Raw genomic sequence first — 17,065 nt, forward strand, 5'->3', positions numbered from 1 at the left:
GAGTACTCTGTAGAGTGGCGGGAGGTCCGGCCTATCCAGTTAGCAGTGGCAAGAAAGCTGCTGTCTCATGTTTGTGCCATAGCAGATTCCAGCACACAGAACCTGGACCTTGTGTCTTTTGACAGGGTCAATTTCCTCATTCTGGTTCCTCCATCTGAGGTCACATTTCAACAAACTGTCCTCCACCTATGGAGCTCGGGTTAGTTACATGTTTCTATGCATTTCCGCTCATACCTATTTTGTCCACAAGGGTGTTTAAATAATGACTTGTATACCTGCACTTAAGGTGTTCTTCAGGAACTCGGGAGTCTAGACCAAGAGTGTGCATCTCAGCGGGATGCAGAGCGCTTTGTGGTTAAAATGGATCAAAGTGCTCAAGTGCAAATTGACACCCTTATCCAAGAAGCACACAGCAACTCTTATACGCTTTACATCCTAATCCATGACCACGCCCACTGGGACATTAGTAGGTGTGTAATTAAATCCAAATCCTACCTTGTCACTTACTTTTGTGCTTTTTATTAACAAATCAGTTTTTCTGTCCCTCAGTGCCTCCTACTGTAACTCGGAGTCCGGTTTGGGCCTGGTGGACCAGCTACTGAATTCCAGACGGGTCAGAGATGCTCCCAACATCCTGATTCTCCATGTGACATCCTTCCCCTTCGCTCTGCAGACACAATTCACACGCATCAGCCCTTACAACGAAATCCACTGGCCTTCCTCTTTCAGCAATGTAAGATTTGATTCTATGTGTGCTAAATATTGAACAGCAGAACATGTTATTAGTTGTGACGTGTCTTTGTTTAGGATGTTGACCTGTATCATGAAAGAACACGCTACTTTGGTGTGTCCGAGCTTCTAGACTCAACTCGCTCAGGGGGCAGCCTGCCCCTGATGCGGTACGATTCTTCATTTGAGAGCATGGCAGCTTCCCTGGAGGAAAGGTAGCATACACATGTGATGTCAGTAGCAAGATATGGTGGCTTGCACACAAAATAATAATTTTTCCCCCCAGATTCCCAAAGCTGCACAGTGCTGTGATCCGCACCACAGTTCTCATTCATCACTACTGCATAGCGCTGATGGCCGTGTCTGGGAGGCTCAGCGGCTCGCACAATCTCCACAAACACTCATCTGTGGAGACGCTGGGCATCGTGCAGTCGCTGTTAAGCGCTGCCCAGCAATGCCCTACCCGCCACGGTCACATGGTCTTACTGCGGATCCCCTCTCTGGCTCTGGCAGCATGGGCACATCGGCGACTATCCAGAGTGAGGAAGCAGCTGGGTCTTGAGGAGAAGTTTGAGATCATACTGGGGAATCCAGGCCAGCCTCTGAATATTGGGCAGAGTTTTGTTGATCAGATTAAGGTATGCAAAAGGGAACCAACTCTATATTTTTTTCCATGTTTTGTTGATGTAAGTGTAATGACCAGATTCTCCATTCAATGTATTTGCCTTTCTATTTAATGATGGTATTTAGAGCTGCCTTTGACAAAGGACTTTTATAGTCAAATTTGATTTGTTGGATATTGCCCATCCTCGACATTCAGTCGAATTCAGAACGCGTTTTGAAGAGAAATAAACAGATAACGATATGTAGAAGTGCAGTGGTTCTCAAACTTTTTTCATCAAGTACCACCTTAGAAACACAAGGCTCCCAAAGTACCACTATAATGACCAACAGTAAAATACAATAGCGTAGAAGGCCTATGTATTCATTAAAAAACAAGGTAGAGATTTTTTTTAACAAGTGTATGTAATATTTTGGTGCCACTATTACATTACTCACAGTTTAAACAGTAACACTCTGTTTCGATATAGGAAATTAAAACACTCTACTTTAATCAAGTGATTCTTTGGCATACCACAAGATGGAGCCTGTGGACCACTTACATAGTTTGACATCACTGTAGACTATCCTGACTGGTCACTAGGTATCAGTAACTTCACATGGATGTGCTCCATCACTTATATACCTGAATATTTATAAATTAATTAAAGTACTCCTAAAGGAAATATAGTCTACAATGAATTGATTAACGTGGCCCCCGACTTAAACAAGTTGAAAACTTATTCGGGTGCTACCATTTAGTGGTCAATTGTATGGAATATGTACTGTACTGTGTGCAATCTACTAATAAAAGTTTAAATCAATCAATCAATTAGTCTTACAGTAAAATAACCAAGCAAAGATCTCATTTCAAACTTTTTCCACCTAAAAACAAAAAGACCAAACCATAGTGTGTGAGGTCCTCGGTTTGGCGCAACACCAATCAACCTTGGCTAAACAGAGGATGTAACTGTGATAACAGATTTTCTATATGTACACCAGCGGAAGGATAATTATCTTTTTCAAGAGGAGAGTCACAATCCAGGCGAGGTGGTGTGCGCCCGCTCTATGTCCAATTTCTGGCTACCAGTCCCAACGGCAGGATTTCTGCCAGCCAGAGGTGCTCAATGGAACGGCGAGCTCATCCTCTTAACACTATTAGTAAACTATTTGTGTGTGTAAACAAATACTTTTTATGTAATAAGTGTGGGAAGTCAAAACATTGATTTTGTAGATGTGACGTCACACCAAGCAGCGAGTTCTGAGGAAGTCTGAAGTGACAACACTAAAATTGGTCGCTTACTCTCTAAACATTTGTCTGCACACAAGAATATTTTACCAACATTTAAATAAGACATGATAAACGCAATCGATGTATCCTCACAACAAACCTACTGTACGTGAGGGCACTAAGGGGTATTAACTCACCTCCCCACAGTTGAGGGGAGGGAATTATTATATCATATGATTCGACGGTGAGGTTGATAGTCAAATCAGACTCCGCCTAACCGAATTTTCATATCTCCGATTATTTAAAGGCAGCCCTAATAATATTGTAGTTTTTGTGTAAAGTTCAAGACTGCAGCTAGTTTGTTTAATGTAGATATGGCTGAAAATCCAAGAAGCTGATTGGGTTCCCCGAACCTACCTGGAGCTTGAGGCCCTTCCTTGCATCCTAATCCTGTCAGGAGCTGAACCTCTGGGAGAGTCACTTCCCAGGTTGGCACCAAACCAGCGTGTTTCCTCTGAAATTCTAAAATATACCAAGTGCAGTCACTGACTATTATTTCCACAGGTCATTGAAGTACTGTGACCTTCGAGTGATAAGCTGCTCCTATCTGCAACGTACCACCCTCGAACAAGAGTTGGGACTAGCAGCCTACCTGCTGAAGGCGGAGTCTCGGTCCCCGCACAACCCGGGGCCAGGCAGTGACTTGCTGGAGAGTGATGCAGAAAAACTCAGCAGCACTGACAATGAGGAAGAGGAGGGCCAGGATAACGGTAGTCAGTAAATAATCACTATTAGGCACAATTTTAGTTTGAGGATCATTTCAATCATGAATGAGTGTACAAACCCCGTTTCCATATGAGTTGGGAAATTGTGTTAGATGTAAATATAAACGGAATACAATGATTTGCAAATCCTTTTCAACCCATATTCAGTTGAATGCACTACAAAGACAAGATATTTGATGTTCAAACTCATAAACTTTTTTTTTTTTGCAAATAATGATTAACTCTGAATTTCATGGCTGCAACATGTGCCAAAGTAGTTGGGAAAGGGCATGTTCACCACTGTGTTACATCACCTTTTCTTTTGACAACACTGAGGAAACTAATTGTTGAAGCTTTGAAAGTGGAATTATTTCCCATTCTTGTTTTATGTAGAGCTTTAGTCGTTCAACAGTCCGGGGTCTCCGCTGTCGTATTTTACGCTTCATAATGCGCCACACATTTTCGATGGGAGACAGGTCTGGACTGCAGGCGAGCCAGGAAAGTACCCGCACCCTTTTACTAAGAAACCACGCTGTTGTAACATATGGCTTGGCATTGTCTTGCTGAAATAACCAGGGGCGTCCATAATAACGTTGCTTGGATGACAACATATGTTGCTCTAAAACCTGTATGGACCATTCAGCATTAATGGTGCCTTCACAGATGTGTAAGTTACCCATGCCTTGGGCACTAATACACCCTCATACCATCACAGATGCTGGCTTTTAAACTTTGCGCCTATAACAATCTGTATGGTTATTTTCTTCTTTGTTCCGCAGGACACCACGTCCACATTTTCCAAATATAGTTTGAAATGTGGACTCGTCAGACCACAGAACACCTTTCCACTTTGCATCAGTCCATCTTAGATGAGCTCGGGCCCAGCGAAGCCAGCGGCGTTCCTTGGTGTTGTTGATAAATGGCTTTTGCTTTGCATAGCAGAGTTTTAACTTGCACTTACATATGTAGCAACCAACTGTAGTTACTGACAGTGGTTTTATGACATGTTCCTGAGCCCATAGGGTGATATCCTTTACAGACTGATGTCTGTTTTTGATGCAGTACCGCCTGAAGGATCAACGGTCTGTAATATCATCACTTACGTGCAGTGATTTCTCCAGATTCTCTGAACCTTTTGATGATTTTACGGACCGTAGATGGTAAAATCCCTGATTTCTTTTCAATAGCTTGTTGAGAAATGTTTGACAATTTGCTTACAAAGTGGTGACCCTCGCCCCATCCTTGTTTGTGAATTACTTAGCATTCCATGGAAGCTGCTTTTATACCCAATTTGGCACCCACCTGTTCCCAATTAGCCTGCACACCTGTGGGATGTTCCAAATAAGTGCTTGATGAGCATTCCTCAACTTTATCAGTATTTATTGCCACCTTTCCCAACTTCTTTGTCACGTGTTGCTGGCATCAAATTCTAAAGTTAATGATTATTTGCAAAATAAAAAAAAGTTTATCAGTTTGAACATCAAATATGTTGTCTTTGTAGCATATTCAACTGAATATGGGTAGAAAACTATTTGCAAATCATTGTATTCCTTTTATATTTACATCTAACACAATTTCCCAACTCATAAGGAAACGGAGTTTGTACAATATTGATCTGTTTCTCTATTCTTTCCTTTTAGAAAACTCCCCTCCCTCCTCCAACCTACCAGTCCAATCCAGCCCAGATATTGGAGCAAAATCCACAGCCTCTACTCAGAACAACATATCACCAAAAGCCCCAAAGAGCACAAAGGCTAGCACCCCCTCTCCTTCACAAACGCAGACTCAGCTTGCTGCTCAGTCCACTTCTCAAGCATTTTTATATCCTCAACCCTCTTTTCACCACCTAAGCCAGTCTCAATCCCAGACTTACGTGCAGGCCCAACAAGTTCCAAGTCAGAACCATCCAGTGTCCCAAATTAACCTTCAATCTTACTTTCACCAAGTATCCCATCCACAACTCCAACCACCACTGCCTCCTGCCCAGTCTCGTCGCCACCCTTCCAAATCCACCTCCTCTGGCTCTTTGTCGCCCCGAGCCTCTTCTCCCCATCTGAACTGCTCCTGGGCACGAGGAGTAAGTCGCCCACCATCTGTGCTCCTTCCCCGCTCGCTTTATGATATCATCACAGCCAATGACGGCAGCGGGCTTCCGCGATGTACCTCCTTCCTGCCACATATGTCAGTAGCATGGGTCAGCAGCTTCAGGTGAGGACACAAAACACTTTGAAACATTAGTTGTTCTCAGTAAAATGCAAATATTTGTCCATAATATGTATCAGCATTCACTCACCAGTATGTAAATGAGTGTCCTAAATTGTAGGTATTGGTATTTTTACTGAAAAACTACATTAAAAAAATTCACCAGGGTCTGCTCTACTTGTGTATGTTGTAATTTATTTTAGTATACCCGCAACAGCCCCTTATCGAGTGAATGCCAAATTAACTTTAAATTATATGTCTATACTTGTGCACAGGCCTTTGCTTAGTAAAATGATGACGTGCACAGAACAGTCTCTGTACTACCGCCAGTGGACAGTCCCCCGCCCTTACCACATGGACAGCAGTAATCGCACCGAAGGTCGAAGCGACAACTTCCACCCTCGCAGGCTGCTCCTCAGTGGACCCCCACAGGTATCTTTATTTTTCCTTATTTACCACCAAACCCATGTTGTTAATGTCTTCTTTTCTTTTGTGGCTAATTCGATAAGGTGGGTAAGACAGGCGCTTACCTTCACTTCCTGGGTATTCTTTCCCGGATGCTGATCAGGCTTATGGAGGTGGATATCTACAATGAAGAGGAAATCAACCTCAGTAAGTGTAATGGAATAAAATTAAATAGAGGATTATGTTAAGGAGGTGTTTATGCATTAACTGTGCTTTTAGATGCAAGGGAAGATGGGGTCCAATACAGCACATCCAATGTCCTCTGGCCCGACCCAGAAATTATGAAGACATTGTCCTTTGACTACACAGTCCATGACCCCAAATATGATGACATAAGTTTCGTCTACTGCCCTGGATACAAACCAGTTTCTGATGGTAGGCATAGTCAGACAGAAATACCCACAAGAAGACATATTTGGTGCTTAATAGTCACATATGTAATATTTTCACTTTTTTTGTTGCCTTTCTAAGGCAACACAATGCGTCAGGAAGATGTGTGCTTGAGGAGGCGCACAACCAGGATCAAACTATCCAAATATGCTGCCTTTAACACCTATCACCATTGTGAACATTGTCATCTGTACTTAGGCTTCAACCCAAGATACCAGGTCAGTCACAAACAAACATACAATAGGTTGAATTACTCTCTAACTGATTTTATTTATGTAAAATGCTTTAAAGATCTACGAATCCTCGCTCCATGTCTTTACATTTACCCATCTGCGTCTTGGAGAAGAGATCCAACTCTACTTTATCATCCCAAAGTCCAAAGAGCACTATTTTAGCTTCAACCAACCAGGAGGCCAAGTGGAGGGCATGCGGCTGCCTCTTTCCACAGACAGGGTGAGTCAATGGACAGTCAATATTAGCATGCCTATTTATTCATATTGGTAATTATTCCCAATATGAGCCACCCTTCTCATTTGCAATATGTTTTTTTATGCACTAGGTCAGGGGTGCCCATTACGTCGATCGCGAGCTACCGGTTGACCGCTGGGTTGTTTCAGTTGATCGCCAGCCAGGCTTTTAAAAAAATAGACCTAAAAATTAGCTATCATCAATCTTCACCAAGACGTCACTTGATTGACATTCACGGCACCCGAGGGTCTTGTGAGATGACTCTGGCTGCTGCGAGATCATTATTTTGAAAACATGACCGAGAGGAAGGCGAGAAACACTTTATTTCAACCGACTCACGCGCCGTACCTGCCGTCAAAAGCCTTAAGACTGACTACACATTTCCTATCTTCACAATAAGAGCCCTGCTTCATGCTGCCTGCGCTAACAAAATAAAGAGTCTCGGAAAGCTGGCGTGCACAAGCGATCGCTCGGAAAGCTGGCGTGCACAAGCGCTTGTGCACGCCAGCTTTCCGAGACTCTTTATTTTGTTAGCCCAGGCAGCACGAAGCAGGGCTCTTACTGTGAAGATAGGAAATGTGCAGTCGGTCTTTAGGCTTTTAACGGCAGGTACGGTGCGAGAGTCTGTTGAAATAATAAGTGTTTCTCTCCTTCCTCTTGGTCATTTTTCCGTAGTAATGATCTTGCAGCAGCCAGCGTCATCTCACAAGACCTTTGTGTGCCGTGAATGTCAATCAAGCAAGCTACGTAATTTGCCGCCAATGTTTTTCTTGTAAAGTGTATGGAAGCTGGATAAATAAGATGCCAAAATCCAACCACTTTCATGTGGTATTGTACAGAAAGGAGGACTTTTTTCTCCTCCATTCAAAAATGTGTGCGTTATCATATACTGTCTGATTCCAATCAATGCAAGTCATCGGAATTAGGTAATACACCAACTTATATTCTTGTCTTCATGAAATAAAGACATCTATATGTGTTAAACATGCCAGTATGATCATTAAACACATTTAACTTGTTAACAAAAACGTCTCTTTCATAAATAAATTAATATAAATGATATATATGAATGAGGTAGATCCTCTCGATTTGGTCAATTGAAAAGTGGCTCGCCTGCAGAAAAAGTGTGGGCAACCCTGCACTAGGTGGTGCTGCAGACGAGCCATTGCAATATGCCAGTATCCCAAATGATGCTGTGTAATTAATTGTATATCACTGCAAACCACAATAATAAACACATAGGCTGACTTTTCTGTCCTTTCAGTGCATTTTTGCTCTATTTTGTTCATAACTCTTGTTGTGTTTCTCCATTATACATTATTTTCCCAAGTACGTATTTATTTTGTACTGTATCAATCAATCAATGTTTACTTATATAGCCCTAAATCACTAGTGTCTCAAAGGGCTGCACAAACCACAACACAAACAACTACGACATCCTTGGTAGGCCCACATAAGGGCAAGGAAAACTCACACTCAGTGGGACGTCGGTGACAATGATGACTATGAGAACCTTGGAGAGGACAAAAGCAATGGATGTCGAGCGGGTCTAACATGATACTGTGAAAGTTAAATCCATAATGGATCCAACAGTAAAATTGTATTGTCCAATTTTTTCACAGGTGTACGATACTGACAGTTATTCAACAACATCCCAAATCCAAACAGGACATTAGAGTCATTTATTTTTCAAAGGGCATACAAACATTTGGGATTTTTTATTTTATTATGCATTTTTTACTTTATGTGCTTCAATCTTGAAATCAAATTCAGCACTACACAAAAATAGCAAACATGTATTGTTTTATTTTTGTTTTAACACTTCAAAGGCCTTTTGATCAAATTATGTCAGTTTTCAATTAGTATAAATTTGCATACTAGAGTAACTTTACTAATTCAAACCTGTAATCAAAAAGCCTTCAAAAGGGTTAAATTTAAAAAACACACTTCCAATCACACATTTGGACAAATTAAGAGTCTTAATTAACCTAACATGCAGATTTCTGTAATGTGGGAGGAAACTGGACTATCCAGAAAAAATCCACACTTGCACAGACAGAACATGCAAATACTACACATAGATGTAAAATCAGTGTTGCAAACTCAGCTCTTCTGACTGTGCAGCCTATATGTTAACAACTACACTACCGTGCAAAAAATTAAAACAATTAAAAAACAACAACACAAAAATAAAATAAGAATATGAACCCAAACTTAAGACACTGTTTGTCCTGTTTGACGTGGGAGATACCGGTAATTTAAATCAAATTTTCCCCAATGTTTAATTCTTCTCCAAGGGATATCAAAAGGATCCCATCAAAACGTTCTAGTGGACAGACCCTGTACTGTACATGTGGGAAAATGCAAATCAATGAAAACATGTTGTAGACCTTATTATTCGAAACATTAACAATTAGAGGATTCACTGTAGTCCTCCAATTACCATGCATTTTTTGTCTCTTGTAATTCGGTAAATATATGTAAACTTTACTTGCACTATGTTTAATGTTTTGTCTTTTTCTTTGCATCAGAGCCCAGATAGCATCAAGAGTCCAATCTTCACTCCCACCACTGGTCGCCATGAGCATGGTCTTTTTAACCTGTACCATGCGATGGATGGAGTCTCTCATCTTCATATCTTGGTGGTCAAAGAGTATGAGATGGCAGTATACAAGAAGTACTGGCCAAACCACATCCTGCTGGTGATGCCTGCCATCTTCAATGCAGCTGGGATAGGTGTGCACATTACTGCTACAATCAAACTTTTTCCATAGTGCTTTTTTTTTTAAAACTGGTTCTCTTGTAGGTGCCGCTCACTTCCTGATTAAGGAGCTCTCGTACCACAATCTGGAGCTGGAGCGCAGTCGCCGGCTAGAGGGAGGAGCCCCAGCCGTAGATGTCTGGCCCTTTGTTATCCTGGCAGACGACTCATGCGTGATGTGGAATGCAGTAGATCTCAATGTACACACGTATGTGCAAACACATCACTTTCATGTATGAGAAATACATCATAAGCACTTTCCTTGAGACTGAGGGCCTGCTTTACTTAAGGTTTGTGTGTACTAAAACACGTGCAAAGTTGATAGCACACACAAAACTGATCTACTAAACGTGTGCAAACTGAATTGCATCTGTTACGTGAGTAGAATAAGGCGTGCAATCCATTTTGCATCTACTGTCTTCATTAATATTTAGAATATATGCTGATAATCAAAAAGCTCACAATACCGGGAGGAGAAAATGCAAATATTATTATTAAGTACAGGCAACGTGATTTATTAATACTCCTCACTGTTTCGGTAGCACTATTAGCGTTTTATTTCCTACGTTTGAAAAGGACTTTCAAACTGACATTTTTCCACACACGGCTGTGAGAGAACAGTTCTCCTGCTGCAAAGACACACAACGAACAAAAAATCCTCCATCCTATGCATATCTTTTAACATACAATGGGGTAAAAAAGTATTTAGTCAGCCACCGATTGTGCAAGTTCTCCCACCTAAAATGATGACAGAGGTCTGTAATTTTCATCATTGGTACACTTCAACTGTGAAAGACAAAATGTGGAATTCATATTGCACGGATCAATTGTCCTGTCCCCTTAGCAGAAAAACAGTCCCAAAGCATGATGTTTCCACCCCCATGCTTCACAGTAGGTGTGGTGTTCTTGGGATGCAACTCAATTATCTTTTTCTTCCAAACACGACGAGTTGAGTTTATACCAAAAAGTTCTATTTTGGTTTCATCTGACCACATGACATTCTCCCAATCCTCTGCTGTATCATCCATGTATCAATTTTGGTATAAACTCAACTCGTCGTGTTTGGAGGAAGAAGAAAACTGAGTTGCATCCCAAGAAAACAACATACCTACTGTGAAGCATGGGGTGGAAACATCATGCTTTGGGGCTGTTTTTCTGCTAAGGGGACAGGACAATTGATCTGTGTTAAGGAAAGAATGAATGGGGCCATGTATCGTGAGATTTTCCATCAGTAAGAGCTTTGAATGGTTGACCAAATACTTATTTTCCACCATAATTTAGAAATAATTTCTTTAACATTCCTACAATGTGAATTCCTGGATTTTTTTTCGCATTCTGTCTCTCACAGTTGAAGTGTACCTATGATGAAAATTACAGACCTCTGTCATCATTTTAAGTGGGAGAACTTGCACAATCGGTGGCTGACTAAGTACTTTTTTGCCCTACTGTATTTTGACTGTCAGAAAAAACATCCTTTTATAATCTCATAGTTGCTAAATGACTTAAAGGGCAACTGCGCTTTCTGGGGAATTTTGCCAATCGATCACAATCATTATGAGCGCCAAGACAAGGAATGTTTTTTTTATGCATTCTAAATATTAAATAAATGGGATCAAAAGTCAGCTTACAATGAAGCCTACGGGAGATGTTTTTTTCTGACTATAAAGCCCTTAAAAAAACATCCAAACACCTCCATTAGGGTGTTGTATAAATGTTTTGAAGTATATGCGTAATGTAGTAACAGGCACATTTATACCTTCGTAATAACATTTTAATAAATGCGTATTTTACTCATTGTAAGCATATGCAGCGCATAATTCTAAAAATGCATCACAACGAAAAAGTTTCTCCTGCTTGTTTGAAAACATAGCAAACACCACAGGAGAAGAAGCATGATAACATGAATGTGCAGTAAGTGAGAGTGTCTCTGTGGTGTACCCCGTACATAACACGTAAAATCTTCATTTTAATGAGGCTGTCAGCAACTCTTTTCAAATGCACACAGAGTTAGTAGATTGCACAAAACACCCCCAATGATAGTACACGCTATTTTACAGATTGCTCATGCTGTTTAGCGCGAGGTATTCAGAGCTCAGTTAATCAGGTCCTAACGTTTTTTTTCCTGCTTCTGCTAGAGGTCCAGTGGAGCATGCTGTGTCACTCAAACAGGTGTTGCAACACATGGAAGCCTGTCCAGACCTGTCCCACTATGGTCTGTGTGGAATGAGGAAGTGGAGCAGCCGGGTTCTTACAGGTTAGCAATCTGACCTGCATAATTTTGTCACGTCATCAAAAATTCCGGTTCCAAATACCATTCGGACTAAAAGTACAGTCCACTCTTTTTGCATCCAGCTCCTAACCAGAGGGAACCTTTCTCCAGAGGTCACCTGCATGACTTCCTCCTTCTCAACGTCGATCGGAGTCAAAACGTCCAGTACGACCAGAACCGCTTTACCTGTCATGACGTCGACTTTACTCTACGGTTGCACAGTGCCGGGCTGCTCGTTTGCCGCTTTAACAACTTCAGCGTCATGAAGAAGCAGATCGCAATTGGAGGATACAGAACTTTCATCATCAAGACGAAGGTAATTCAATTGAAAATACTTAATGGGAACACACAATCACACCTTCGGGATACAGTGAGACTCTCTTAAAGGTGGTGTTAGTGTTTTGAAAATTATTTTGTGTCATTTAAATATGTAAATTATCAAAAAAAACATCATAACTTTTAATATAAAATTTATTTATCCGTGAAAGTACAATAATCAATCAGGTTGCTTTAACCAAATTGATAATGTGTGAGACTATGTACACCCCCTGTCAAAAATGCAAAATGTCTTGCAGTCACTTCCGTGGGTCTGTAGAGGCCTCATACAATACGTGACTTGGCCGGCACACTGTATATGTGGTGGAAAAGCGGACGAGACGGCAGGTGTAGAGGACGCCAAAAACAGTGCCATCGCAGTATGCCCTCAATATTGTTGTCCAGTGTGAATTTGAAGTGAAGTGAATTATATTTATATAGCGCTTTTTCTCTGGTGACTCAAAGCGCTTTGCATAGTGAAACCCAATATCTAAGTTACATTCAAACCAGTGTGGGTGGCACTGGAAGCAGGTGGGTAAAGTGTCCTGCCCAAGGACACAACGGCAGTGACTAGGATGGCGGAAGCGGGAATCGAACCTGCAACCCTCAAATTGCTGGCACGGCCACTCTACCAACCGAGCTAAACCGCCCCAGGTGAAAACCGGGAGAATGATTTCCCGGGAGATTGATTTATTGATTGATTGAAACTTTTATTAGTAGATTGCACGGTACAGTACATATTCCGTACAATTGACCACTAAATGGTAACACCCGTTAATCAATTCATTGTCGGGAGGGGCACTGATATTAGGATGTTTCCCAGAAAGATCGCGAGAGTTGGCAAGCATGTTGCTAGGGCGGGAAAGCCATTCAAAGAAGGTGAATTCATTAAAAAGTGCATGTTAGATTCATTTAGGAATTTTTTTCTTGCGGCCCAGCCTCACCCAGTTTCTGAATCCAGTGGCCCCCGGGTAAATGGAGTTTGAGACCCCTGTCGTAAAGTGATCAAGGTGGAGAAGTTCCGGCTAGATATAGTCGGACTCACTTCGACGCACAGCAACGGCTCTGAAACCACTTCTCTTGTTGAGAGGGGCTGGACTCTCTTCCACTCTGGCGTTGCCGGCAGTGAGAGGCGACGGGCAATTTTTGTTGCCCCCCGGCTCAAAGCCAGCACGTTGAAGTTCAACCCGGTTGACGAGAGGGTAGCCTCCCTCTGCCTTCCGGTGGGGGGGACGGGTCCCGACTGTTGTTTGTGCTTACGCGCCAAACCTCAGCTCAGAGTACCCCACCCTTTTTGGATTCACTCAAGGGAGTACTCGAGAGTGCTCCCCCGGGTGATTCCCTCGTTTTACTGGGGGACTGCAATGTTCATGTTGGCAACCACAGTGAAACCTGGAAAGGCGTGATTGGTAAGAATGGCCCCCCGAATCTGACCCCAAGTGGTGTTTTGTTATTGGACTTTTGTACTCGTCACAGATTGTCCATAACTAACACCATGTTCAAACATAAGGGTGTCCATATGTGCACTTGGCACCAGGACACCCTAGGCCGCAGTTCCATGATCGACTTTGTAGTTGTGTCATCGGATTTGCGGCCTCCTGTTTTGGACACTCGGGTGAAGAGAGGGGCGGAGCTTTCTACCGATCACCAACTGGTAGTGAGTTGGCTGCGATGGTGGGGGAGGATGCCGGACAGACCTGGCAGGCCCAAACGCATTGTAAGGGTCTGCTGGGAACGTCTGGCAGAGTCCCCTGTTAGAGAGAGTTTCAATTCCCACCTCTGGAAGAACTTTGAACATGGCACGAGGGAGGCGCTGGACATTGAGTCCCAGTAGACGATGTTCCGTACCTCTATTGTCGAGGCGGCCGATAGTAGCTGTGGCCGCAAGGTGGTTGGTGCCTGTCATGGCCGCACACCGACAGGCCAAGCGGTGTGCAGCTTCAGCGGTCGCGGAGGCAAAAACTCTGACATGGGAGGAGTTCGGGGAAGCCATGGAAAACGACTTTCGGACAGCTCCGAAGCGATTCTGGACCACCATCCACCGCCTCAGGAAAGGGAAGTAGTGCAGTGTCATCACCGTGTATGGTGCGCATGGTGTTCTGCTGACCTCGACTGCAGATGTTGTGGATCGGTGGAAAGAATACTTCGAAGACCTTCTTATCCTACCACCACGTCTTCCTATGAGGAAGCAGTGCTTGGGGACTCTGTGGTGGGCTGTCCTATTTCTGGGGCTGAGGTTGCCGAGGTAGTAAAAAACTCCTCGGTGGAAAGGCCCCGGGGATGGATGAGATCTGGCCGGAGTTCCTTAGGGCTCTGGCTGCTGTTGGGCTGTCTTGGTTGACAAGACTCTGCAACATCGCGTGGACATTGAGGGCGGTACCTCTGGATTGGCAGGTGGTTCCTCTCCTTAAGAAGGGGAACCGGAGGGTGTGTTCCAACTATCGTGGGATCACATTCTTCAGCCTTCCCGGTAAGGTCTATTCAGGTGTACTGGAGAGGAGGCTACGCCGGATAGTCGAACCTCGGATTCAGGAGGAGCAGTGTGGTTTTCATCCTGGTCGTGGAACTGTGGACCAGCTCTATACTCTCGGCAGGGTCCCTGAGGGCGCATGGGAGTTTGCCCAACCAGTCTACATGTGCTTTGTAGACTTGGAGAAGGCATTTGACCTTGTACCCCGAGAAGTCTTGTGGGTTGTGGTCAGGGAGTATGGGGTAACGGACTTTCTTATTATGGCGGTCCGCTCCCTGTACGATCAGTGTCAGAGCTTGGTGCGCATTGCCGGCAGTCAGTCGGATCTGTTTCCAGTGAGGGTTGGACCCCGCCAAGGCTGCCCTTTGTCACCGATTCTGTTCATAACTTTTTTGGACAGAATTTCTAGGCGCAGTCAGGGCATTGAGGGGATCTGGTTTGGTGGCTGCAGGATTAGATCTCTGCTATTTGCAGATGATGTGGTCCTGATGGCTTCATCTGGCCAAGATCTCAAACTCTCACTGGTTGGGGAGGAGATCTTGCCCCAAGTGGAGGAGTTCAAGTGCCTCGGAGTGTTGTTCATGTGTGAGGGAAGAGTGGATCATGAGATCGACAGGCGGATCATTGCGAAGTCTTCAGTAATGCAGAATCGATCCGTTGTGGTGAAGGAGCTGAGTCGGAAGGCAAAGCTCTCAATTTATCAGTCGATCTACGTTGCCATCCTCACCTATGGTCATGAGCTTTGGGTTATGACCTAAAGGACAAGATCTCGGGTACAAGCGGCCGAAATGAGTTTCCTCCGCCGGGTGGCGGGGCTCTCCCTTAGAGATAGGGTGAGAAGCTCTGTCATCCGGGAGGGGCTCAAAGTAAAGCCGCTGCTCCTCCACATCGAGAGGAGCCAGATGAGGTGGTTCGGGCATCTGGTCAGGATGCCATCCAAACGCCTCCCTGGTGAGGTGTTTCGGGCACGTCCGACCGGTAGGAGGCCACGGGGAAGACCCAGGACACGTTGGGAAGACTATTTCTCCCGGCTGGCCTGCGAACGCCTCGGGATCCCCTGGGAAGAAGTGGCTGGGGAGAGGGAAGTCTGGGCATCCCTGCGTAGGCTGCTGACCCCGCGATCAGACCTCGGATCAGCGGAAGAAGATGGACGGATGGATGGATGGATGGAGGTGATAGACAAAATTTATCTGTGGCAGCATAATAGAAAGTTATGTTCAAGTTTTACTTTTGTATCTCATTGCACATAACATTGGTGCATTCAAAGGCCCTCGGTTAAAGTAGAAAACAGATGTGTCACTAGGTTTTAAAGACGGGGAGACCAAACACTTAGGGGATGCACTAATGATAATATGTTCATAATATCAATGATTATTATTCATATTACCAACTAATGATAATCCTATGTGTATTAGCTAATCTTTATTTTACTTGACATATGTATAATTATATTTAACTGAATAATAACAGGTTATATGACTATTTTAAATAATATTTTGGTCAATTTATTTTGAATTTGTTATCTCTTGTTGTTAAAAAAAAAAATGGACCCAGAATTGGATGCGATGTTCCTGGTTGGGCATAATATCCTTTAATTTTTCAACAAACAGATGACTGATGTTCCCACTTCAGTGGGGCCCTCACAGTACATCTGCGCACCCGACAGCAAGCACCTCTTCTTGGCCACGCCGGCTCAACTCCTCCTGGAAAAATACCTCCAGCACACCAGCTACAAGCTCTTTCCTCTCAGCACCAAGAACTACGAACACCCCGTTCTGTCTGTGGACTGCTATATCAACCTGGGCCCTGAGGTACACCTATGGTTATCTCACATATGGAGACTCATAATGGTGCAGTGTATTGAACCGTAGTTTATATGTGATACTTCTGTCGCTTCCGCCCTGCAGGTGACAGTGTGTTTTGTAAGTTCAAGACCTCACTCCGTCAACATCTGCACCAAGGGTCTGCTCTTCAGCGGCCTACTCCTCTGTTTTGCTGACACCTTTGTGACCCCCAGCTTTCTCAAGAACTTTACATTCCTTAAAGGTACATGTGCAAGGCAAATAATGAACAAGTGAAGCGTGCATTTTATAGAGCAGTGTTTCTGAAACTGTTGCCACCAAGTGCCACCTCAGGAAAACTTTTGGCTCTCCAAGTGCCACCATAATGACCAACATTAAAAGTGCCATATGTAGTAATGTGGCCAGAAATGTTACTGCAATCCTGTCAAATTTCCATAGTCCCCTCCCACTCTTCATGACTGAGATTGCCAGATACGCAGCTGAATCCGAATCCTACTTCAAAGAACTTCAAATGGCAATCAATGAGTCCTACGCTGTAAATTTCCCTTGTTTATGCTCCTTGCAAAATGGTTTACTAAATAATTATGCTACAGTTTACT

The 17,065-nt window shown here is 43.4% G+C and overlaps 1 protein-coding gene across 5 annotated transcripts in view; it reads left to right on the forward strand.

Moving 5' to 3' along the window:
* The window catches only part of greb1 (growth regulating estrogen receptor binding 1), a 69,718-nt gene that overhangs the window by 43,727 nt on the left and 8,926 nt on the right, over positions 1 to 17,065 (forward strand). For 4 of the 5 annotated variants that reach the window (XM_061879178.1, XM_061879196.1, XM_061879164.1 and 1 more), the window contains exons 15-33: positions 2 to 199; positions 287 to 470; positions 550 to 733; positions 808 to 944; positions 1,016 to 1,367; positions 2,933 to 3,048; positions 3,125 to 3,333; positions 4,965 to 5,532; positions 5,802 to 5,958; positions 6,036 to 6,138; positions 6,211 to 6,366; positions 6,463 to 6,599; positions 6,673 to 6,834; positions 9,381 to 9,585; positions 9,656 to 9,818; positions 11,746 to 11,864; positions 11,963 to 12,195; positions 16,275 to 16,475; positions 16,572 to 16,710. In XM_061879178.1, coding sequence (XP_061735162.1) covers positions 2 to 199; positions 287 to 470; positions 550 to 733; positions 808 to 944; positions 1,016 to 1,367; positions 2,933 to 3,048; positions 3,125 to 3,333; positions 4,965 to 5,532; positions 5,802 to 5,958; positions 6,036 to 6,138; positions 6,211 to 6,366; positions 6,463 to 6,599; positions 6,673 to 6,834; positions 9,381 to 9,585; positions 9,656 to 9,818; positions 11,746 to 11,864; positions 11,963 to 12,195; positions 16,275 to 16,475; positions 16,572 to 16,710 — 3,723 coding nt within the window. The remainder of the gene's footprint in view (position 1; positions 200 to 286; positions 471 to 549; positions 734 to 807; positions 945 to 1,015; positions 1,368 to 2,932; positions 3,049 to 3,124; positions 3,334 to 4,964; positions 5,533 to 5,801; positions 5,959 to 6,035; positions 6,139 to 6,210; positions 6,367 to 6,462; positions 6,600 to 6,672; positions 6,835 to 9,380; positions 9,586 to 9,655; positions 9,819 to 11,745; positions 11,865 to 11,962; positions 12,196 to 16,274; positions 16,476 to 16,571; positions 16,711 to 17,065) is intronic. The other variant, XM_061879170.1, reaches the window with a different exon arrangement.

Source organism: Nerophis ophidion, linkage group LG02, assembly GCF_033978795.1.
Source record: "Nerophis ophidion isolate RoL-2023_Sa linkage group LG02, RoL_Noph_v1.0, whole genome shotgun sequence".
Lineage (NCBI taxonomy): Eukaryota > Metazoa > Chordata > Actinopteri > Syngnathiformes > Syngnathidae > Nerophis > Nerophis ophidion.